Genomic DNA, 24534 nt, shown 5'->3' on the forward strand with positions numbered 1-24534 from the left:
AAGATTACTCCAGAACGTTTAAAGTGATCATTGTTAGTTCAGAGATCATAGATGATTTTGTTTTCATTGTGCTTTTCTTCATTTTATGAATTTTATCCATTGAACGTGTATTACCTTTGAAGCTTAGAAAACAAAACACGAAAATCTCTTGAAAACCCAAGGTGTACTGTGTTTTGGAGTTGATGAAGAGGAGGATGTTGCCCAGCTTCACTGCCTGCTCACTGTCCAGGCTTGCCAAAAGATAGCCTATCACTCTTAAGATACATCAGACACCCTTTTATATTGCAAATGGAAATGCAAAATGATTCAACACCTGGAGAAGTAAATTTGATGATACATAACAAATCTACCTATGCATATATCTTTCCACACAGTAAATTCTGCTTTTAGCAGTTTGTCCTAAAAATATACCACAACAGTGTAAACATATATGCACAAAGTTCATTGCAGCATTGTTTCTTAATTACGAGATATTGGAAACCACTTAAGCATGCAAGCATATGACACTGAGTAAACTATGACATAAAATATGCACACAATGGAGCATCTATGGCTGTAGAACAGAATGAAGATGTCTGTAAACTGATAAAATATGATTTATAGGAGATACTATTACATTTAAAAAGTTTTTAAAAGTCCAGTTTTAGAACAATAAATCTGTTAGCATGATTTGATCTGATAATTCTACTTTTGATATTTTATCCCAAGGAAATTATATGGTGCATGTATCAGGGCTTTGGGGGATGGGCGAAGAGCATAATTTTACACTGGCAATGGGAACATCGTTAGGGTTACTGCCAAAAAAGTAGGGGGTGGGAGTGGCATAACCAAGTGTCTGTTAATAGAAGAATACAGTATAGTTAGTAAAAGTAATACACAAACATCTAGATTTGTCCAGGAAGTAATACTTGGGAAGATAGTAGACAAAGCAAAGTTAGTTTTGTTATACCACCAAATCTATAAATTAACATCGTTTAGAATAATAATTGGAATTAGAGTGATTTTCAGATTTCAATGTAAGCTAGGTTCGCTTTTTTAATAAATCAAGTTAAATTAATAATAATGAAAGAAAGGAACTATTTTGAAAGCTAAAAGTTTTCGATACTGTCTCTGTGCCTTGATGCTTCTCCTTTAAGATGCATTTGGTCTCCTTGATGTTATTCAGCCTTCTAGTTTTCAGCTTAGTTATCTCTTCTTTCTTACTTGACTCATTAGAATTTGTTTAAACTGTTATAAAATTTTACAGCTTTTCAAAAATGCAATTAATCAGATTTGAAAAAAATCCATTTCCATCTATTAAAAAATATATACACATATATTAATATGTGTACACATTCTTTATTAGAAGTAAGTTGTATCTGTGCCCAGCAATTGAAAAGTGTGTTTTCTCTTGCCATGCAGTTTTTGTACTGTACATCCATGTTGCATTTTTAAGGAAGTAATATTGCCTGTGCTAGGCTCTGCTACAGGAAGTAAATGATCTTTGTGTCAGTGAAAATAGAAGGTTCTATCCCATATTGATCTCTTAGCACTTAAACTAGTGTGCTATGCCTCAGTGCCTAAAATAGGCAGCTTAAGAATTTTGTAATTTAAAAACTCAAAGCCCCATAGTATCTGCAGAAAAAAAAGAAAAAACCCTTGGGTTTTAAGGATACTAATTTAAAGCTAATCTGAACAATGTTTATTATTTTAAATATGTTTGATGATAGACCATTGACGAAAGACCATTGTAGTTTAACTTGGTATTAATAGGAATAGACGAAAGCAAAAGGTAGGGTTAGTAGAATGGATTAGAGAAAAATAAGAGGGAATTATAAAAAGAAAATGTCATCTTTTATTAGCACTATTACTCTTGTGAAGTTAGTCCTTGTTTTATAAAATATTTTGATTTGCATTGAAGATGACAGCAAATAACTTTCATTCCCCCTGAAAGGGGACTTCTTAGGTAAGTCAGAAACTAGTTAATATCCCTATGATTTTTGAGTACTGCCAGTGTGTGGCACCTTCTGAGTGCTCCCTTTATCCCCCAACAGAGGGTGCAGCCCCAGCTCTGTGGCTTTTGCATGCAGGATCTCAGTGAGTCCTGAAGGCACTCTGTTCCTCAGATGCCAGGCAGCCACATCTGTGAAGCTCTCCCATTCCTGAATTTATCTCACCCATTTAGCCTAGACTATGACCTCTTAGAGGGCAGGAACTGTTTGTTTGTGTCTCTGTTGATCCTCAGTGCCTCTTAATTCAGTGAACATAAGAATGAATGTATAGTACTTGAACTGTTTACTATAGAGAATGAAGTTAGGTGTTTATAAGTAACATACATGTTGTTTTTATCAGGAAACAGAATTGGTTAAGAATTCTATGCTTTTTTTCAAATTTAAACAGAGGAAGTCAAGAAACAACTTTACTAGAAGTGGGTAATTTCTCCTTGAGCTTAAAGGTGTTCAGCAGTACTAGTGGAGTAAACTTTAGTATTAGAGATAAAAAATTCATACCCCTGAAAAAAAGAGGAAAAACTGTATTATAAAAATTTCATCACTGGATTTCCAGGTTTATCTCTATCACTTAACTCTTTAGAAGATTACAGTAAAACAGTTTGTAAAACTTACTGAGTATGTGTCTATTTAAGACTTTGCTGCCTGCTTTTGAATCTCATAGGACTTTTGAAATGGGAGATATGTGTCAGTCAGTCCCTTCAGTGTGTATTATACAAAATAATCATAGAGTAACTAGAAAGTTTACCACCAGGCTGTGTTATTTACACATTTGTGGAAGTTTAATTCTGGACAAATGACAGAGAAAAGCACTGACAATATAGTTTCTTATGGGTCATTGTCTTCTTTTAATAGAGAGATCCATCAAGAATCAACTTTTCCTGTTGACTCAAAATCTCCAATTTGCCTTGATACATTAGTAAATATCTGAAGACTTCGTTTCACCCCTGGAATAAAGTTATTGCCGTTAACTTGGCAGATGTACCACCATTCTCCACTTCCTATGTCAGATAGCTCTGATAAATGCTGCATTTTCTTCATCAACCCAGTTCTTGTCTTTTTCAAGATAGAGCTTTTTGAATTCTTTATTTTTCCATCAGAGTAGGCTCCTAAAACGAAACCAATTTGCTATCCTTGGTGTATGCCAAAATCATTGGTGCACTCTCCTCCAGCATGACAGATGCTGGAGAACAGAAAGCTTCTGCCAGAATGGTTGTCCCTGCAATACAAACATCTGCTTTAGGAAATATCAATGAGTTTTTTGGGAGTGCAGCAGCAAAAAGAAGAAGAAAAGCCTGGGAGAAATAAAACAACAATTAGATAAGGGAACCCATTGCTTCAAACAGTAGTATCTCATAGATTTATATCATTTTTCAGCTGGCAATCAAGGATGATCTATCATTATTTCTGTGCATGGCTTTGCTATACTTGAAGATGTTGCCATGATATTATAATTTAAGTCATGTAGGATTTCTGATCTCCATGGCAACAAATACAGTTTAATGGAGTATATGCCTCATCAGAATGTCACCAGCAAAGTTCTATATGTTCTTTTAAGGTGATTATGTTTGATAGCATATAAAAGATCAGAGATTATTTACCAAAGTTACCTCTAATCACTTCATGTAAAGTTTTGGTGCTAGAGCTTAAAAACTGCTACCAAATTCTGCTACTGATAGACGAGGAAGAAAAAGAAAGAAGTATATATCAAGAAATTAGTTTTTTGGGCGAGTAGAATATTGTTTCAACATTGCATTAAGTACTAAAACAAAAATTATTCATCAAGTCTTTTGAAGTCTTCCTTAATACTGATTAAACAACAAAACAGAACCCATGACAAGAGTAGTCATCATTAGGGCCTTTCCTGTGTTTTTCTCTTTAGATTCCCATTAGATTACATTCAGAAAAGAAGAAATTTAGAGTTTGATTTGTCTACTAAATCATACTGTCTTTCCCTGGGGCATATGTAGTGTTAATGGAAAGTAACATGAGGAGGGACCCATCATTTCTAAATAGTGCTATTACAACAGCACTTAAGACCATTGTCTTTTGTTTCTGGCTGTAGCATGCCCAAAGGGAATCTGAATTCACTAAAGAGAGAGTGTTGGGATAAAAGTGAGATGCTGGTAAGGTGGAATCTGCTTCAGATGGTGCAGTAGGCAGTGAGTTACCTAGCAAAGAAATTTTTAAATTATTAACTGGAGCTTGGACCCCAAACTCTAATACTAGGTTGGACCTTGACAAAGATACTATTTATCCCCCCACCAGTGGTCAAACTTAGATTTAGAACTCGACCAGTTCAGTAAGTCTAGAATAAAAGAAACCTGAAATGAAAAGCAAGAAAGGGATTTTCCCCTTCGTCAAGTGCCAAGCCAATACCATCCATCCCAGGGCTTTTCAGATCTGTGTCCCAGCTGCTGAATGAGTAAGAAAATGTGTTTAAAAAGAGGGAAGGAGAAAAAAAGATGGTGTGAGAGTGAGATCTTTTCCACTCCATCTCAGATAGACAGAGGAGAGACATGTGCATGTATTCCTTGTGCTTTTGCCAGATATGGAGAGAATCTTTTAGGATTGAACACTCCGGTGTTAGAAAAATCAGTCACAGCAATCTAACTAATCAACTTGTACCTCTGGAGAAGGTAGTGGGATTTGGGGTAGAGTAAAGGAGGGATGGGTGGTAAAAGGGACTTTTAACTGTGTGCAGCTTTATAGTTTGAATTGTTTAATTGAGAAAATGTTTGTGTATTACTTCTGTCATTAAGGGAGAGGGGGAAAATCCAATTTTAGAGCAGAAGAAAGGTCAGGGACAGAAAATGGCATAGCGATGACATAGTTGTGAAAGGTTGCAGTCTATTCCAAGAATGGCAAAAACATGAAAACATGCATGCAGCAGGAGCAGTGGGAAGCAGGGGAAGGCAGGGCTGCGGGTGATGGGAAGCAGCCTGCCAGGCGCCTTGCATCCCATCACAAGGACTGGACCTTATGTAGGAGTGGGGGAGGACCAATCAAAGTTAAAGTAGAAGTAGGTGTTCTTTTTTTATAGACTGAGTCTCACTCTGTCACACAGGCTGGAGTGCAATGTCCTGATTTCAGGTCACTGCAACCTCCGCCTCCCAGGTTCAAGTGATTCTCCTGCCTCAGCCTCCTGAGTAGCTGGGATTACAGGCACGCACCACCACGCCCAGCTAATTTTTGTATTTTTTAGTAGAGATAGGGTTTCATCATGTTGTCCAGGCTGGTCTCAAACCCCTGACCTCAGGCGACCCGCCCACCTTGGCTTCTTGAAGTGCTGGGATTACAGGTATGAGCCCCCGTGCCCGGCCTTTTTTTGTTTTTGTTTTTTTGAGATAGGGTCTCACTCTGTTGCCCAGGCTGGAGTGCAGTGGCATGATCACGGCTCACTGCGGTCTCCACCTCCCAGGCTCAAGCAATCCTCTCACCTTAGCAGGAACTACAGGCGTGTGTCACCATGCCTGGCTAATTTAAAAAAAAAAAAATTTTATTGAGGTGGGGTTCTACTGTGTTGCCCAGGCTGGCCTTGAGCTCCTCATCCTCCCAAAGTGCTGGCATTACAGGCGTGAGCTACTGCACCCAACCAAAATAACATTTTGATAATAGTCATAAAACATAGCGAAAGCAAAGACCCTTTTGAAAAGGTTCATTCATACCTCTATCGCTCTACAGTTTTATTCTTCTAGTCCTTATTCACAGGAACTTTTTTTTAACCTAGTTCTAATCACAATCTACATATCATTTTGTGTTCTGCTGTTTTTACCTAGTCTTCTTGGAATAATTTTCCATGTGGAAGGTTCTAAGCAAGAGAGTAACATAATCAGATTTGTCTTTTATGAAAATGACCCTGGCAGCAGAACTGAAGATGAATTTGATGGGAAGAGATTCAAAATGGGGTTAAAGAATAGGGAGTGTATTCAACAGGTGTTTAGGGAGTCCTGCTCTGAGGAACCATGAGAGGAGAGTTCTAGCATAAACATGGAAGTTTCTTCCTGAGCCCACATTGTGAATTGGGAGCAATCCTTTAGCAAATAGAAATGCTGCCTAATTCCATTTGGAAAGCCTTTCTCTGCCTTCAGCATTTTGCACTATCTCAGAAATCTGGCTTCTCTCTGAAGTGGGCCGGGCCCTAAGAGACCACAGAGACTAACCAGTCTTGATTGATTACCGTGGTGCATGAAAACAATTTTATTTGTCCTGGGTAGCACCTGTGTGTAGCTCCCAGGGAATACTGTTAGTGTTGTGGTTAGAAGTGTGTGTGTGTGTGTGTGGTGTGTGTGTGTGTGTGTGTGTGTGGTAGTGATAGAGGTTCTGAGATTTTTTTGTGAATAAAACATCAGTATTATTATTATTATTACAGCAGTACATATTAATTCCAAAAACTGCTGCATAAAATTACTTTCAGGATGATAAATTAGGAAGGGAGCCCCAGACTATTCAAAGACAGGGTAGACTCTGCTGCTACCCAGTCTTGCTGATTATATTTAGGGCAAGTCATTTAACCTCTCTGGTGCCTAGTGGACTCAACTTTAAAAATTGTAGGAGTTTTTAACCTCTGAGATGTTAGTGCTGCCATTTCAGCAATACCTTTTTTTTTTTTTTGGCTGGGAATAACTATCTTTGGTAGGTGATAGGCTAGTATACTACACATTAAACGTTGGCAGTATTAGCTTAGGGGCCATCACTACATATGGTTAGAGAAGCCTGTGAAATGGTTACCACTATAAACAGACTTCCTTACAATCTTTGATTTTAAAGTGATTTATGTCAATATCCGAAGAGGTGTTCAATCTAGTTTCACTTTTATTTAGCAGACTGGTAGAATTCAAGTCAAATCAAGTAGATAGCAGGATAGTACAGTGAGTAAGGAGTAAACCAGTTGCGTTTTTCTTCCCCTCTCTGCTTTCTCTCCCCTCATCCCCTCCTTACTCCTTCCGCTCTTCCTTCCCTTTCCTAAAGAAAGGGCAGCCATTATTCATTAGTGTAGTAGATACCACCATAAAAGACTGTAGGTGACAATCAGTATATATTTTAAAGATTTAAAAACTGAAAGCTTTGTAAACTCTTACTTTAAATTTTAGCTTACTTTTTCACTTAAAAATGAAAATCTTAAAACTGTTCCTGTCATGAAAAATTCCTATTACTTGACTAACTTGTTTCTAAAGTACTTTATTAAATTTCTCAATAATTCGTTTATTTAAATGTAGGTGCATACTTTGTCATTTCCAAAAAAGGATTTCTGGTGATTCCTTGCCTATAATTAATTTGCTACTTGGTATTAAATCATCTTTCTCGATTCATTTTTCCTTTAAAGTCAGAGCAAGACATTTTATATACTTAAGAGTGAGAAGGAACCACAACATGACTTTGTGAGATGCTTGCCAGTAGTGAAAACAGACTGATAAGAGGGCCAAGAAAAGCCTCAGCCTTCTGTGGAGAAAAGCACTGCCATATCTGGGCCTTCATGAAATTTGCATACCGCTTTGCATATATACATGCACAGTTTCTTTGGTGACTTCCTGTATTTGGTTTTAATTTTTGAATAAATGAGATTTTTTAAAAGGTGGATTTGTGTTATATTGGCATATTGTCTATTTAAAAGAAACCACTACTGTCTACTGAAAAAAAACACTATTTTGTTTCCACAGAAACCTGCTAATATTTTAGTTATGGGTGAAGGTCCTGAGCGAGGAAGAGTAAAAATTGGTATGTTATATCTTTGCTAAGTCACAGTGTAGCACTTTTTTAAAACTTTTGCAGGCAGCTATATCACTTCTAATTTTTGCTATAATATGCATATATTCATGTAGTTCCATATGATCGAAGCCATTTCTAAAGAGTATGCATAAAAGTGAAAAATGTTTCACACTCTTGAAAGGTGTCAGACGCTCCTAAAGACTGAAGCATTCTAATTATGAAACCGTGCAAGTTTCCCAGAAACCTCTGCTTTCATTAAAAATAGCCTATAGAGGTGAGGGGCTTCTATCTCTGTTAGAGGCCAGCCTCACCTTTAGTCACAAGGGCATACATACAGCATGCTAATAATTCTACTATCAGTTGTGTTCGCTTGAGTCAGGTTAGATGAGCACATATGCCTCTGTTGACCTCGTCTAGATTAGGAGTTGTTAATACAAACTCTAGGGAAAACCATGAGGCTGGATAGGTACAGAACCTTAAGTTCTAACAAGACTGTCTCATAGTAGGCCTTTGCCTGATGGGAAAAAATAATGGGCATTCTGTACATATTTTCTGATAGCTCTATTTTCTTACACATCAAAGCAAAATTTTACCCACTTCTGGTCTGATAATCTGTAAGGATAAAACTAAGTTTATTTAATCTGATTTTTTTTCATTGTCATTTCCAAGTTGTGTTTGTCACATATATTTAATTTGTTTTGTGTATTTGTAGAAGAAATGTTTAAATTGTATTAATTTAAAGACATCAGGATTGTAACAAAGTTAATAGCAACTTCTGATCACAAGATTTAATATAAATTGGAAGTAACAGCTGATTTGTATCACTTCACCAACAAAGAAACACGTGTGTTCTTAATCCTTCTAATATTCTTCCTTATAAATCCCCCCAGATCTCACTTTCCACTTCTAATTAGACTCTTAAAATACTCTGTTTTTGATAAAACTTTGCAAATGTTTAGTTATGAGAAAATTCGATGTGCCTTAACGTACTCCAAGTTTGGCTTTCCTTGAGAAGCAGACCCTTGTCAGCACTCACCCTAGTGCCTTCCAAAATGCCTGTTAAGTCTTTACATGTGCTTTTAAAGGAGTCTCTCCAGTCCATTTTTGCGGCATCAAATTCAAATGTAAGTTCAAAGCATGCAAAATAGAAAAGAGCCAGCCAAACAGTAATTACAAAAGTGTTCTTTACTGTATAATTTAGGGAAAATTTATGTAATACACTAAAACAATCTAGTTTGGAATTATAGTTCTATGTAATATATGTGATGTTGGCAGGTGTGGGGAACACTACGTCTTAAAGCATTCACATTTAAGAAGAAATACTAGTTCTTCTGTAAATCAGTATTTAGTAATCTTATTCATAGTTTTAATTATTTGCCAACTTTTGGGTTTTTTTTTTTACCTTTGTAATTAAGGTGATTATAGTAAGGCCTACTTCATTAAAAAATGTGTATTAGGAAAATATAACTAAACTTATCAAGTGGTGGGTGAATTTTGACATTTTTGAATAGGTGGTATGAATAGTGATCATTCAACATGTATTAGGCAAAAGCTATGTGTAATGACAACTGTACATGATACTATTAGGGATAGATATGAAAGAGACACAATTTTTGCCTTTAAAAGATGATGGTATAGCAGAATAAACAGCCATGCCCGAATAACTACACTACATGTTAAACTGTGTTAAATGCCATGACGAACTGTATCTAATCTCAGTTCTTAGCTCTGAGGTATGAGTATGTACCTTTGTCAGATCACCTAACTTCTTGAACCATATTCATCTGGAGAAGGAGGTGATTTAATTAGATGACTTTTAAAGTCTTACCTAGCTTTTAAAAAAAATACTGTGATTCCTTAAAATTAAGTTAGTGAAATTCAACCCAAGTAATAGGGGAAATAATGGTGTTAAAATATTGCATAGTCAGCTTCTGATTAATTACACCAGTGAACAGGCTTGTTGATGGAAATAATGGAAAGCCTTACTCTAACTGATCCCATTTCCTGGTGCTTGTGACCAGTACTAAGAATGGAAATGCAGCTCAACAACCCTGTCCCTAACGGTGGGGTGACACATGGAAAGAAAAATCTGCCCAGAGAAGCAAGGTCACCCCTGACCTCAGGCAGCAGAGCTTGACTATAACCCCATTGAAGAACTGGGTAACAGTAATTTGAAGAGAATGGAGCTTTCAAACTTGCTTTATGTAAGACTTCTAAAATGGATGTTTTGTGGGTTTCTTCCCCTAGAATTGAGCACATTTTTCATCTTACTGAATAAGATGGTAAATTAGACTAATTGGTTAGATTTGTAAAAACCATTTACTTAGCATGATTTTTTTTTATTTTTTATTTTACAGCTGACATGGGCTTTGCCCGATTATTTAATTCACCTTTGAAGCCTTTAGCAGATTTGGATCCAGTGGTTGTTACATTCTGGTACCGAGCCCCTGAACTACTTCTTGGAGCAAGGCATTATACCAAAGCTATTGGTGAGTAGAACTAATTAAAATTCCATGAATTTTTAAAAGTTTCTTTAAAAGACACACATTCCTATATATTTTTAAATTAAGTAGTATAGCAAATTATAAAAGTAAGAGCAGACTGAGTGTGATGGCTCATGCCTGTAATCCAAGCACTTTGGGAGGCTGAGGCAGGTGGATCACTTGAGTCCAGTAGTTTTGAGACCAGCCTGGGCAAAATAGTGAGACGTTGTCTCTACAAAAATTTTTAAAAATTAGCCGGGCATGGTGGTGTGCACCTGTAGTCCCAGCTACTCGGGAGGCTGAGCTGGGAGGATCACTTGAGCCTGGTAGGCAAAGGTTACAATGAGTCATGATCGCACCACTCTACTCCAGCCTAGGCGACGGGGAGACACTGTCTCAAAAAATATAAATAAATAAAAAATAAAAGTAAGAGCAAAGCCTAACCCAACATTCTACTACCTAGAAATACTATCAGTAGCAATAGGGGTATATCATTCCACATACTTCTCTCTGCATAGAAAGATATCAAAAATCTTTGTAATTAAATGGGATCATATTATGCATTCTATTTAAAATTTTATATTTAATTTATAAAACTACAATTTTGAAGTCCTTTAACTTAAGACAAATGTTTCTTTTACCAAAAGAAATACTAACTTCTAAAAGAGCCCCCTAAAATTAAAGGAAAGACATTATGAAAAACAATTTAGCACTTTAGGACATTTTAATCCACTTTTCTGTTTTTGATAATATCAGTTACCTCCCTATTATAAAGAATGAGGAAATTAGTGCTCTTACACTTCTTCCCCTACCAACCTCTCAGTCTATAAGCAGCATTAGTAATATCTTCATCACTTTGTCAATGTTTACATTTTTTTGTTTGCTAACCATAGTTCCCACAGTTGTTTATACTTCAGTTGTGCATTTAATGCTCAGCTGCTAGGCCTTTCACCATCGCTTGTCCATTACTCAAACCTGATTCTGCTTCATTCTCTTTGGTTGCATTATCATCAAGTAGTTTTTTTGTGTGTGCTTTACCTTTCTTCTTTTCTCTATTTTGTGTCTTTATGGTTTCCTTAACTTGTTCTGTATCCTCCAGGATGGTATTAAACCCACTTTTCCTTTACTGGGTAACTGCATCCTGAGGTTTTCTATTTTGGATTGGTTGGTCTCCAGGCATATTCTACCACTTCATCCTGCCTTTTCCCTTTTTTATTCCTCTGGGTTAGATCTATTGCTTTCTGGATTTCATGATTTCATTTCTTATTTTGCTACAGTATGTTCTCATGTAAATTCCTTTGGAACTGTATCTTAGAGGTAAATTTTCTAGTTCTTGTATTTCTGAAAAATGCTGGTCTGTATCATACTTGCTAGCTTGCCAGGGTTTACAATTCTAGGTACAAAAGAATTTTTCTCTCAGAACTTGGATGACACCCCTCCATTGCCTTCTAGTGTCAATATTGCTAATGAAGTCTCCTGCCTGTCTTGTTCCCAGTCGTTGGTAGATCACCTGGGTTTTTTCTTTCTAGAAACAAAAAGGATTTCTCATCCTTGTATTTCACAGTGATATGCTGACCACTTGGTGGGCACACTCAATCTGAAGTTCATATCTTGTATCTGTGGGAAATTCTCTTATGTAGTCCTTTGATTTCCTCCTCAATGTTTTCTGTTTCTCTCTTTCCTCAACTCAGTGTCGTCAGATGTTAAATTTCTTGGATTAATCCTTTATACTACTTTTTTTCTCATGTTTTTCTGTCTTTGTCATATCCATTTCTAAAAACCTCTTCTTGTTCTCTGATTACTTTTTCATAGTATCTTGTATTTTTTAATAGAAAGAAAAGCCTACTATCTGTGAAGACAGTGATAACATTGCTGATTTGTTTGTATTTTGCAGTATTCCCAGAATAATTATCTGTGTTTTCTTTATAGTCACTCTTTTCATTGTATGTTTTGATCTCTGCCTTCCATGTAGCAAGCATTCTTCAACTGTTTGGTGACCCTTGAATGTCTCTTTGTATTTAAAAATCAGGTTACTAAAACTGCTTGAGAACTTTGTATAAATCATGGGGCTTATAGAGTGAGAACTTTAGGGTGATACAGCAGAGAGCCACCGTTGCCTGGGGTAACCTCTAAATGCCAGAAGGTGCAGGTCTTTCCTCTGAAGCCAAAGTCTTCAGGGAAGAGTCCTCCAATTTTTGGCCCATGCTGTATGTACCTGGCAGCCCCAGGGTGATGATAGAGAGTAGGGAGGAGGATCAGCTCCTCCTGTTCAAATACAGACTTTGTAGCTGGTATTCCCAAGAACAAAATCTTCGCAGCATTGTAGGGGAAAAGTCTGCTTCCCACTCAACAACAGCACTGTGTCCTGAGACCTTCTCTGAACTGTCTTGTCTGCCTTCCATCTTCTAGGTCTCCACATGGCCAGTTTCTTCTTTTCATTCAGACCTTAGTGAAAATAGTACCTTTTCAGAGAGAACTTCCCGGATTACATAGTCTAAAATAGCACCCTACCTCCGCCTTCACACTTTCTTTTACCTTATTGTCTTCATTGACTCAAAGGGTATCTAAACTCCACTAAAACAGGTGTACCTCACCTCACTGTTCACCATTGTAAACCAGTGCCTACATAGTATGTAGTGAGAACTCAGTTTTCTTTGTTGGATACTTGAATGAATCTTGTCTCTGACAGTCTCCTCCTGTTCTTGTTACTGTGCATTTACACTTGTATGACTTTGCTGTCAATTAAATGTAGATTCAAGAAGGGAAAAGGAGCAATGTTTGTGATCTTCCCCCATATTAATCTTCAATATATCATTTCCAAAAATCTTTATGTTCTAATCTTCACACATGCTTTAAGATCACATTTTATTTTACAGAAAAATAAGTCAGTTACATATGGGAATTCTCTATACTATCTTTGTAACTTTTCTATAAATATAAAATTATTAATACAATATTTAGTTAAGTCAGTTAAAAGGAAAAATAAGGATTATTTATTCTAGTCCTATTTTGGAATACATGTTATTACCTAAATACATATCTGGGTATCTTCTTTGCAAGTGTACTCTAAAGGCATTTAAGGACATATATAAACTAATGTGATACACAGAGATTTTTTTCCACTCAGAAAATGAATGTTTAAAAGCAGTGTTACTTTTGGTAAAGCATATTAACAAACTATACAAATAAGAAAGTGATTGCCTAATCTTATTTCCTATTCACTGGACACCTGAGACTTGAATTTATTTAAATTGAGTAAAAAATATACTATCACAGAAACTTGTGACTCTGGCTCACTGTTTATTATCTTGTTATTTTTCCTGAGAAGCTTATGTCTTATTGGAAACATTTAAGATTTATATAACCTTTTACTCACTAGGATATTCTACAGTCTAGCAGTTCTAATGCAGGGAGTGTGCCACAAATCTAAACTACCAGCACTTAGGAAGCTAGATTCTCTTGTCCCAATGGCTGTATGATTTGGGAGAGAGGCCTTTCTTCATATTTTCCTCCCTCCTCCTCCTCACCAACATAAGCATTTATTGGGTAACTACTATGTTAGGAGGACCAAATATGAATTCAAATGATGGACCTTACCCTGAAGAGATTTACAGTCCAGTTGAGAAGACAGTATGAATATATGCATACAATAATTTAGTCATCTTTGAACAATGGAAGTAACAAAGACTACCAGCCGAAGTTGTAGTCTTACTTCTATCACTCGGGTGTGTTTACGCATTTAGTGCTTTAGCCTCAGTTTCTGAAAATGAGAATTTAGCCTGAGTCGTCTCTTTGATCTCCCTAAATTCAAAAGTTCTGTGCTTTTATTTATTTATTTAGAGACAGAGTCTCGCTCTGTCACCCAGGCTGGAGTGCAGTGGTGTGATCTTGGCTCACTGCAACCTCCGCTTCCCAGGTTCAGGCAATTCTGCTTCAGCCTCCCGAGTAGCTGGGGTTACAGGCTTGTGCCACCACACCCAGCTAATTTTTTTATTTTTAGTAGAGACAGGGTTTTGCCATGTTGCCCAGGCTGGTCTCGAACTCCTGACCTCAGGTGATCCGCCTGCCTCGGCCTCCCAAAGTGCTGGGATTACAGGTGTGAGCCACGACACCCAGCCAAAAAGTTTTAAGCTTTTAAATAAAAACAGCTGCCTTCTGAGGCCGGGAAGTTACAGAGGGAACTGACTTGGGTGCAAAGGATTGAAACCAAGGTAAGTGCCATTTTCTCAGCAGTGGTGATTCCAACCCACACCGTCGTCTGGTGTACACCTGCTTGCCCAAGATCAGTCTTGGGGAACACTTTCTTCTATTGAAACATTGATTCAAAATTTGTAATATACACAAACCACTTTCAATTTAAGTTTCTAAAAATCAGGTCAGGCACGGTGGCTCACACCTGTAATCCCAGCACTTTGGGAGGCCAAGGTGGGCAGATCACTTGAGGTCAGGGGTTCGAGACCACCCTCACCAACATGGTGAAACTCCATCTCTACTAAAAATACAAAAATTAGCCAGGCATGGTGGCGGGCACCTGTAATCCCAGCTGCTCAGGAAGCTGAGGCAGGAGAATTGCTTGAACCTGAGAGGTGGAGGTTGCAGTGAGCAGAGATCATGCTACTGCACTTCAGCCTGGGTGGCAGAGCTAGGCTCTGACTCATAAAAAGTAAAAATAAAATAAAAATAAGAATAAGGAATTACAAAATGGAACCTTTTCTTTAATACCAGCCTCTACCACACAATCCCATTCCTCCTGTCTCCTGCAGAGGTAGCCTAAAGATTAAAATACTCAACAAATTTCTCACACCACCATTAAAGCTGCTTACCAAGAACTTCCCCAGCATTTTGACTTCCTTGTTTGATAGCTGAATTGTGAGCAGGTGATAGAAGAGCCTTTCTAGTTGAACATACAAATAATTTGCTGAATACATTCCATTTAATGAAGGGGTTACATCTGTTATGAAGCTACTAAGAAGGAGCAAAAGCATAGGGAAAAAAATCTGATCAGAACGCATCAAACTCACATGTGCCCCCTCTACTACAAACAGATTGTAGTGCTGTGGTGGTTTATTCCATTGTGCAGAACTGCAAGCTGAGTCACTAAACCAAAGAGAGGAAATAATAGGTTAGTAAACATTGTAATCCCAGGAACAAAGTTTAATTCACTTTTGAGTGTTTTGTTTTTTATTTTTGTTTGTCTGATTTACTTTGGGGAAAAGGCTAAAAAAAGGGATATCAATCTCTAATTCAGTGCCACTAAAGTAGTCCTAAAAGTCTTACCATAGTATGGACTTTTAAGCTCAGGTGTTTGTCCTCAAATAGCTGAATGGCCACTAAATGTGAGGCATTCTGCTAAGTGGGAAATACACATTAAAATAGAGAAAATGAGAATTTCTTCCCTTTTATCAAAACAAGAAGCTTGCTATTACTACACTTGTTGATTCAAATATTATTGAGCAAATTCTTTTCTCCTCCCAAATTTGGTCTGTATAGCATGCCAATTCCTACTATTTCCTTTGCCTGGTTAGCTCAGTAGCTACCTATAAGCATCACACATTTTGAGAAGTAGATGAAACTTATATGTTTTTAATTTGGAAAGCCATTTTACAAGGAGTTTGGCAGGCAGGTGAACACTAAAGAGACTTTCCATGAATTGGGCACAATCTAAAAAAAAAAAAAACAAGGTAGGAAAAAGAAACTTATTTACAATAATTAGAAATTTATCTGAAATAATAGCCTGATCAGCTGACTCAGAGTTAATGATTAATGTATGGGTCAGGATTTTGAAGAAAGGAAGAATGGTAAAATTGACAAAGGTGAGAGAGAATAGCAGTTATAAAGACAGAAGAGTTACTAGATGGGAGGGAGTTAAGCAAGGTTCAATAAGTTATTTTTCCTGTTGACTGGACTTTTTCTTTAAAAAGCAGTGTAGCTTTGCATACATTTTTTCTGTGAAATAGGGTCTTGCTATGTTGTCAAGGCTGGATTCAAACGCCTGGGCTCAAGCGATCCTCCCGCCTCAGCCTCCTGAGTAGCTGGGACTACAGGCATATGCCAGTATGCTCAGCTAAGAGCAGTATAGCTTTAATTATAGCTAAACTACTTACCTTTCATCTTCCTTTACATATTTTATTTTCTTCTTTGGAATTTTTAATAACTAACCAGATGAATTGTTACAGTGTTTATTGGGTGTGCTGTAAGTAGAATTTTAAACATGCAGAGCCATCCATCATCCCTTTTTGTGATCCTACTTAGCTGCCTATGTGGCCATTGATTATCAAAGGTTAGATTTATAGGGTATACCCATATAAAAAGAAAAATCACAAAATAATTAATTTTCCCATATACCTTTCGATGACAAAAACAAAATAGGTTGGCCTATGTTTCTTGATGAGACTTTTCCATATGATGGTATTGGCTAGGCTTGGTTCTCTGATATGTAAATACGATGTCATTTTTTAAAATCACTTGCAGTCAGTGTGAATCTTTAAGTAAATAGATGATTAACTTGTTACTTTGAAATGTAAATGTGTGAAATTTTAGATTAAATTAAATATCTCTATTCCAGTTTTGGAATTTAGGAATTCTCATTTTAGGTTTTTTTCTTATTTCCTGTTTAAGTGACAGTTATTAACATATCTGAACAATCAGCTTTGATAAAATAGTAATTTTGATTTGTTCCCTTTGGTTATTTATATTTGTCACAGGTATTGGTTAGGTCAGTCAAAAACCGTGTGTTGAGTGTCTGCTATATGCACACCATTGTACTTTAGGATTTGTTAAGAGTAGAAATGAAATATTTTCAGCTTTAAATTCTAAATTGGCAAATAGATCTTACCTCTACTAATAGTTCTTTTGAGTACAAATTTAATATGAATGAAAGTAAATCTGTATCTTGCGAATGAAAGGAATTTACTTTGTTGTGTACAGACAAACCCATTTGCCTGGCTTTTGTCAATAATTCATTTGAATTTATAACCCTTTTTTTTTTTTTTTTTTTTGCGACGGAGTCTTGCTCTGTCGCCCAGGCAAGAGTGCAGTGGCGCGATCTTGGCTCACTGCAGCCTCTGCCTCCCGGGTTCAAGCAATTCTCCTGCCTCAGCCTCCTGAGTAGCTGGGACTATAGCCGCGTGCTGCCATGCCCAGCTAATTTTTGTATTTTTAGTAGAGACAGGATTTAACTATGTTGGCCAGGCTGGTCTTGATTTCCTGACCTCGTGATCCGTCCTCCTCAACCTCCCAACATGCTGGGATTATAGGCATGAGCCACCACACCCGGCCGAATTTATAATCCATGTTAACAGTAATATTTTGCTTTTGCTTCCTGTCCTTTGTATTAAATACTTAAATTTGCAAAATCTGATACTGCTTATGGCATCAAGAACCACTTTGGAAAAAAAACTTTGTTAAAGTAGAAATGCTGTTAATTCTTAGGCGTTTTGAGGTCGGGCATTGTCTCTTGGTGGAATACCACTTACTGATTAGTGCTAACATGAGAGGGTAATTATTAGACCTTGCAAATTAGCAAGTAAATAAAATAAAAAATATTTTATCACAAAAATTTACACTGATTATGTTAGGCGAGTGCCCAATTTCAAATACTGTTTGGGTTTTCCGTTTGTTTTTGTTTAGTTTTCTTTGGTTGTAGTTCCCATGCTCCATATGCAGCTTTACTGTAGTTCACAGAAAAAGTATCACCTGGACATTGAAAACTCACCAAAATCCAGCCAGTACATTTAATTGGGCTTAGAGTGAAACCATTTGGGTGGTATGGAGGTATACAGAATGAAAAATCGGGGTGGAGGGCATGGGAATATATACTTATAATAATGTTTCATGGTATTTAGTAATTATAATTGCTTAGGAATTAATATGAGTTATTAGGGAAAGAAAGAAAAAACACTCCCCAAGAAAATAAAATTGCATTTTCTTTTGGAAAGACCCACTTTATTTTGCACCTTTCTTTTTCTTTTTTCCTTGCCTATTTTTCTTTCTTTTTTTTTTTTTCTTTTTGTTTTAAAGATATTTGGGCTATAGGGTGTATATTTGCAGAACTACTAACGTCAGAACCAATATTTCACTGTCGACAAGAGGACATCAAAACTAGTAATCCTTATCACCATGACCAGCTGGACAGAATATTCAATGTAATGGGATTTCCTGCAGGTACACATTATTCGTTTTTGTTTTTGTTTTTAAATCACTGTTGTTTGAACTTAGATGTCTTCGTTGGAGAGGTATATATTTTTAGCTGATGGAAGCTACTTTTACTTGAGTCTTTGTTTTTTGACTTGCATTTATCAAAGATCCGTAGAAACAGCAAAATTTGTAGAGTTTACATATTGGCATGAAAATATTTATGGGTTTCCTGAATTTCAGGACTGTATTTTTGTTTCATCTTGTTTTACTTTTTTGTTTTGTTATTTGGTATTTGAAATGATAAAATATTTTCAATATCTGTATTAAAAAGGTACCTTTAGCTCTTACCAGTAGAAACTATAAATGAATTCAGTAGTAGAAATTTTTTTCTGGCAGCACATATAATACTGCCACTATTTGGCATTCAAATATAAATTTTGAACCTTATTTCTATTTAGGGCACTATACAGAATCACATTATATTGAATAATAGCATTTAAGTCTTCTCTTAGAACAGTCACAATGTGGGTGAGAGTCATAGTACCCTAGGGTGAGTTAGCCTGCTGTTTTGCAACAGAGAGATGGTTTACATGTATCCTATCCCTGGTATTAGATCTCTCCAACTGTATCTCAGTCCCTAGTTATGTTACAGAACGGTAATCACCAAAAACTATTCAGAGGTCCAGAATAGTGAGAATTTGTTTAAAACACCTAAATTTTGGCTAGTCAAGTACTTAGTAGAAAGTGTTTCTTATTAGGAATATTTCTCAGGTCACTATAAACTCAAGACTAATAGAGATAATACCTGAGACTTTTAAAATTCTACATTCCCTTGTAAGGGTGTTAATTATCAGTAAATGCAGAATAACTACACAGATACTGCCTTTCTCCAAAATTGGTCACCAGTGTGGAGAAGACTTCTGTTGTGATGGGAATTTTATTTATTCAGTAAATATTTATTGAGTACCTGCCATGTGCCAGGCACTGTCTTAAGTAAAAAGTTATTGATGATGTAACAGACATGATTTTTGCCCTCTTGGAGTTTGCATTGTACTGCTATATGTAGAATGTTTAAAAAGTAGGTATGGTTTTGAGTAGAGACAGAAGAATTCTCTTTTCTTCCTGCTTCTGAATGTGTCCACCATTTCTGAGCCCACAGGAAAGGCATAGCTTCTATGAGGGAGTAGATGTGGTGAAGATGTCTATCAGTGACTCTTAATATGTGGTTCAGAGGTTAGGGTGGTTTATAAGGAAGCTTGGAAAGCAGGCAGCAGAGGTTAGATTTGATAGCTAAAGAATGAGAATCCATAAGTTCTTGAGTACTAGAGACATGCTTTATGTTGCATTTTAGAAAGATTTAGTAAGATGGTGGTAGGTAAAAATCTGTTAAAAAGAGCTAACTGAAATCAGAAACCAGCTGTAGCAGTGCTGCAGACAGAAAGTAAGAGTGATGATAAGGATGGAGAAAAAAGGGCAGATGGAAATGTTTTATAGGAAGTGTATAAGCAAGGGAAAACTAAAGATTATCTTAAAATTTCTAGCTTGAGAAATTGATAAAACAGAGAAATTGGAGCAAGGAAAATAGTTAAGGAGAAAATTCCATTTAGGAGTGTAGTGTATGTTTAGTTTACAATATGTGATGTCTTTGGAGGATAGTTACCAAATATTTTTACAAGTAAGTTCAAAGAAAAGCAAGCCTCTAAAGGCCATTTAAAAGCTAAAGGTTTTGCGAGGCCGCGGTGGGCGGATCACCTGAGGTTGGGAGTTAGAGACCAGCCTGAACAACATGGAGAAACCCCATCTCTACCAAAAATACAAAATTAGCTGGGCATGGTGGCGCATGCCTGTAATCCCAGCTACTCTGGAGGCTGAGGCAGGGGAATCACTTGAACCTGGGAGGCAGAGGTTGGGGTGAGCCGAGATCGCACCATTGCACTCTGGCCTGGGCTGTTAACAAGAGCAAAACTCCGTCTCAAAAAAAAAAAAAAAAGAGCTAAAGGTGCTGTTAAGCTGCCTGTGACAGTCCTTTGCACCTAGTAGACTCTCAGGAAAACCCATTGGCAGATATTGGAGAGAACACATTATGTAGCATGTATTGTTTGAGCAACTCGGATGCCAGCAAAAGTAGCTGAAACGTTTTGTACTTAACGTATTTAGGAGCTGGGGTTGTTTTGGGTAATGTTAACCAGACTAGCCAAGGTACCAGCCCACTTATTAATATACTAATTATATCCTACCCTATTGTGCAAATAGTTATTACCCCTTCTTCCATTGATTGCTTATGTAAAGAAATATATTTAACAAGGTGAAAGGAGGGCTGTATCATAAAAAGAAGTATAGTTTAAAGCCACTGAGGGGAAGATCTTAGATTTCTCATTGAAGAAATTGATTGCTGATTTAACCAAGAAATTTGGTAGAAAAGGGGAAATAAGCAGTTTTACTAATAGAAAGAGGACATTTAATAAGATAAATAGAAATATGTATAACTTATTCTTCTCTAGTGACAGAAATTGAGGCAGCTTATAGTAAAACATACAGAAAGTTTGCAGTTTAAAATTTAAAATATAAACAGATATATAAAGTTATATAAGGGATAAGGAATTATGTTTACACTTCAAGATGTTTACTGTTGCTGAACATTTATTTGAAGACAGCTTTTTTGTATGGAGGTTGAACGGATAGGAAATGTAATGAACGTGGTAATAACCTTTTTAAAAATTCTCAAGAATAGGAACTTAGGCAACATAAAAATTTATCAATGTATTTCACAGATAAAGATTGGGAAGATATAAAAAAGATGCCTGAACATTCAACATTAATGAAAGATTTCAGAAGAAATACGTAAGTTGGAACAAAAGAGACTCCTTGTTGATTTTTGCTTTACCAGAATACTCAGTGTAAGACTGAATATTCAACATAATAAAATACTCAATATAAGATTACTCTAATAAATAATTTTACTTATTTACTCTAATAAATATTTTTCATGATGACAGTCTTTATTTCTTAAGATGCTTAAATGATTATATACAAAAGTGACTAATATTAGCAGCTGATTTGGATATAAAACAAATTCATGTCTTTCCATATTGACTACTTTTTGGAAGCTAGACATTAGTGAGAAGTATCACAGCTGAATAAGTAAGAATCTAAATAAATAAACTTTGGTAATAGCCACTTGCTCACCAATCTAGGTTACAGTAATTTTAAGCAGGTTTTAACAGAGAAGAATGGATATTTCACCTGTTTACAATGCAAAGCCAGGGATTGGGAGAGTTTAGTTTGTATACCTATGACAAAAGTATTTTACACTTATTGGTAAGGCTGAATTAAACTTTTGACCCAGATGTTATTTAAAATAATTGTTAAAATATAATTCATGTGAAAAAAAAAAAAGCTGTTTAGTGTCTGTTATTCATGAAATTGTCTTACATTTAATCATCGGTATCCTTTCAAAAGTGACCATTGTGGATATTGAATGAAATAGAAAACTGATTTAATTCTACTCATTTTATGCTCATAGTGTTTTCAATATATATTTTATATCAGTTATGATCAAAATAATTCTCATCAGAAGGACTTTAGCCAATGTACAATTAACCTCAAGTCTAATATAGCTATTTCATAGTATTTCTCTTTCAGGTATACCAACTGCAGCCTTATCAAGTATATGGAAAAACATAAAGTTAAACCAGATAGTAAAGCATTCCACTTGGTAAGCATTGGATAACAGTATTAATGAAATGCATTTTTTCCTTAATTGACTAGCCCAACTGAGGCTTTTTTGGATCAATTTATGTGGTTACTTAGCTAGCACTCAGAGTGCTTTCGTGGTAAATGCAGAGACCTTGTTAGTGCATACCAATAAAGACAATAAACTATTTGCTCTTCCAGACTCATATCATGGTTTGACAGACTAATGTTTGGTCACATTAGATTTTCTAAAGATAGCGATGGTAACAAATCTGTCAAAACATTTATAAAATTACATGTATTGTTTTTCGTCTGTTTAAGATTTTAAAAGTTTCAGAGAAGTATCAAGAAGAAAATACTTCTCACCATTGATAAATAGATTGTTTTGTATTTCAGCTCTTTGAAAGACTGTTTACAAAGTTCTTAATTTCCAAAATACCTCTTATAACCTTAAATGTTAACAGTCCTTCAGCGATTATATGTGCTATTTGATTTTTCTGGAAGAATGTGATAGATGCCATATTTATCAGTGTGTAATGGAAAAATGATTTAACCTAGAATCTAATTGAATCCGTGCACTAACAAGGTAATTTGTGATGAAATTATATACAGCCATTACCAACTTTGTTTACAATAAAATTTCCATTGTTACAGCATAATAATTAATAATGTTTTTTGTTTTAGAAAAAGGTTTATAACACATAGAAGGGGAGTTTGGGGAAGCAGGTTCTATTTTGCTTGGCTTGAAATTCTTTTAATCCTTATTCCTAAGTTCTTAAATGAGAATTCTTTCACCTTGAAGAGGTTAACCTTTCCTTTATTGCAGCCAGGCCATTTGGCAAACATTTTTTCTGTTCTTCCTTTGTTTCTCCTTTTTCTTCTCTTTCTACTGCTTCTCCTTCTGTATTTTCTACTTTCTATTATATCAGTTCACATTTTATATCATGTATTTCATATCTTAACAGCAATTTAAAAAGTCATCCTTAACCTGTCATATTACCACACAATATATTATCCAGATAATGGTTTATTATAATGTACTTACAGTAGGACCCAAATTAGAGGTCTAAGTTAGATCCTTCGAAATTATGGACTTACTGATTCTAATAAAATAATGATAGTGGCAGAAGATTAGAAGTCATGACTTAGGGGAATTATTCTTCTCCTTGATTCCCTGCTACTCATTATAGTCTAGGATGACTCTGCCTAACATCACCACTAAAACTCTAGAGATATACCTTCCTTGTAGCTTATGTGCTTGTTTTTACCAGGGTGACCCATCTTAATTGGAGGTAATCTTGAGTAGTCTCTTAGGAAAGCCCTATTATAATTCCATTAAAACTGTTGGGTATTTTCAATAGCAAATTCAGGCCTTTCCTTTCAACCCTAAAAATAAAATTGTGCTTTCTCTGAAATATCAGATCATTAAAATTAAATTTTAATCTCACCATTCTAGCGTTTTATTTGCATCTTAAAATATGTTGTGTCGGCCTGGCGTGGTAGCTCACGCCTGTAATCCCAGCACTTTGGGAGGCCGAGGCGGGCGGATCACAAGGTCAGGAGATTGAGACCATCCTGGCCAATGTGGTGAAACTCTAAAAATACAAAAAGTAGCTGGGTGTGGTAGTGCATGCCTGTAGTCCCAGCTACTCGGGAGGTTGAGGCAGGAGAATCGCTTGAACCCAGGAGGTGGAGGTTGCAGTGAGCCTAGATCGTGCCACTGCACTCTAGCCTGGCAACAAAGCAAGACTCTATCTCAAAAAAAAAAAAAATGTCTTTTTATCCTGTAAAATTTGTCATCTTTCTTTAAGTCTTTTTTGTTGGAGACACAGTTTCATTGTGTCACCAGGCTAGAGTGCAGTGGTGTGGTCTTGGCTCACTGCAACCTCTGCCTCCCAGGTTCAAGCCATTCTCATGCCTCAGCCTCCCGAGTACCTGGGATTACAGGCGCCTGCCACCACACCCAGCTAATTTTTGTATTATTAGTAGAGATGGGGTTTCACCATGTTGACCAGGCTGGTCTCGAACTCCTGACCTCAGGTGATCCACCCACCTTGGCCTCCCAAAGTGCTGGGATTACAGGTGTGAGCCACCACACCTGGCCTCTCTTTTAAGTCTTAATGTGTCTGTTAGTTCATTGGTTTTCAAAGTGCAGTCTCAGTCCAGCAGCATGGTATCATGTAGGGCCATGTTGGAAATGCAGGCTTTTGGCTCCTACTCACATCTACCAATCAGAAACTCTGTGAGGAGGGCCCAGCAGTCTGTTTTAAGAAGTTCTCCAGGTGATTCTCATGCATCCTAAAGTCCGAAAGCCACTGCATTAGATCAGAGTATAAACTAAGAGACCACGTATTAGAATCCAGTTGAATGAACTATGTTTTAACTAAAAAATACTGAATCTTCACATTAGTGTGGCATTTATAGTAATAATAACAATAAGAGCAAGCACTTACATAGTACTTTCTTTATGCTAGGCACCATTATAATTGCTCTCCATGTATTAACTCATTTAATCCTGAAAACAA

The 24534-nt window shown here is 36.4% G+C and overlaps 1 protein-coding gene across 3 annotated transcripts in view; it reads left to right on the plus strand.

Moving 5' to 3' along the window:
* CDK8 (cyclin dependent kinase 8) overlaps positions 1-24534 on the plus strand; it is a 151427-nt gene that overhangs the window by 121387 nt on the left and 5506 nt on the right. For 2 of the 3 annotated variants that reach the window (XM_003818346.6, XM_008971624.5), the window contains exons 5-9: positions 7649-7706; positions 10055-10186; positions 18200-18343; positions 21088-21157; positions 21959-22031. In XM_003818346.6, the coding sequence (XP_003818394.1) occupies positions 7649-7706; positions 10055-10186; positions 18200-18343; positions 21088-21157; positions 21959-22031 (477 nt within the window). The remainder of the gene's footprint in view (positions 1-7648; positions 7707-10054; positions 10187-18199; positions 18344-21087; positions 21158-21958; positions 22032-24534) is intronic. The other variant, XM_055096576.2, reaches the window with a different exon arrangement.

The sequence above is a fragment of the Pan paniscus genome, chromosome 14, assembly GCF_029289425.2.
Source record: "Pan paniscus chromosome 14, NHGRI_mPanPan1-v2.0_pri, whole genome shotgun sequence".
Lineage (NCBI taxonomy): Eukaryota > Metazoa > Chordata > Mammalia > Primates > Hominidae > Pan > Pan paniscus.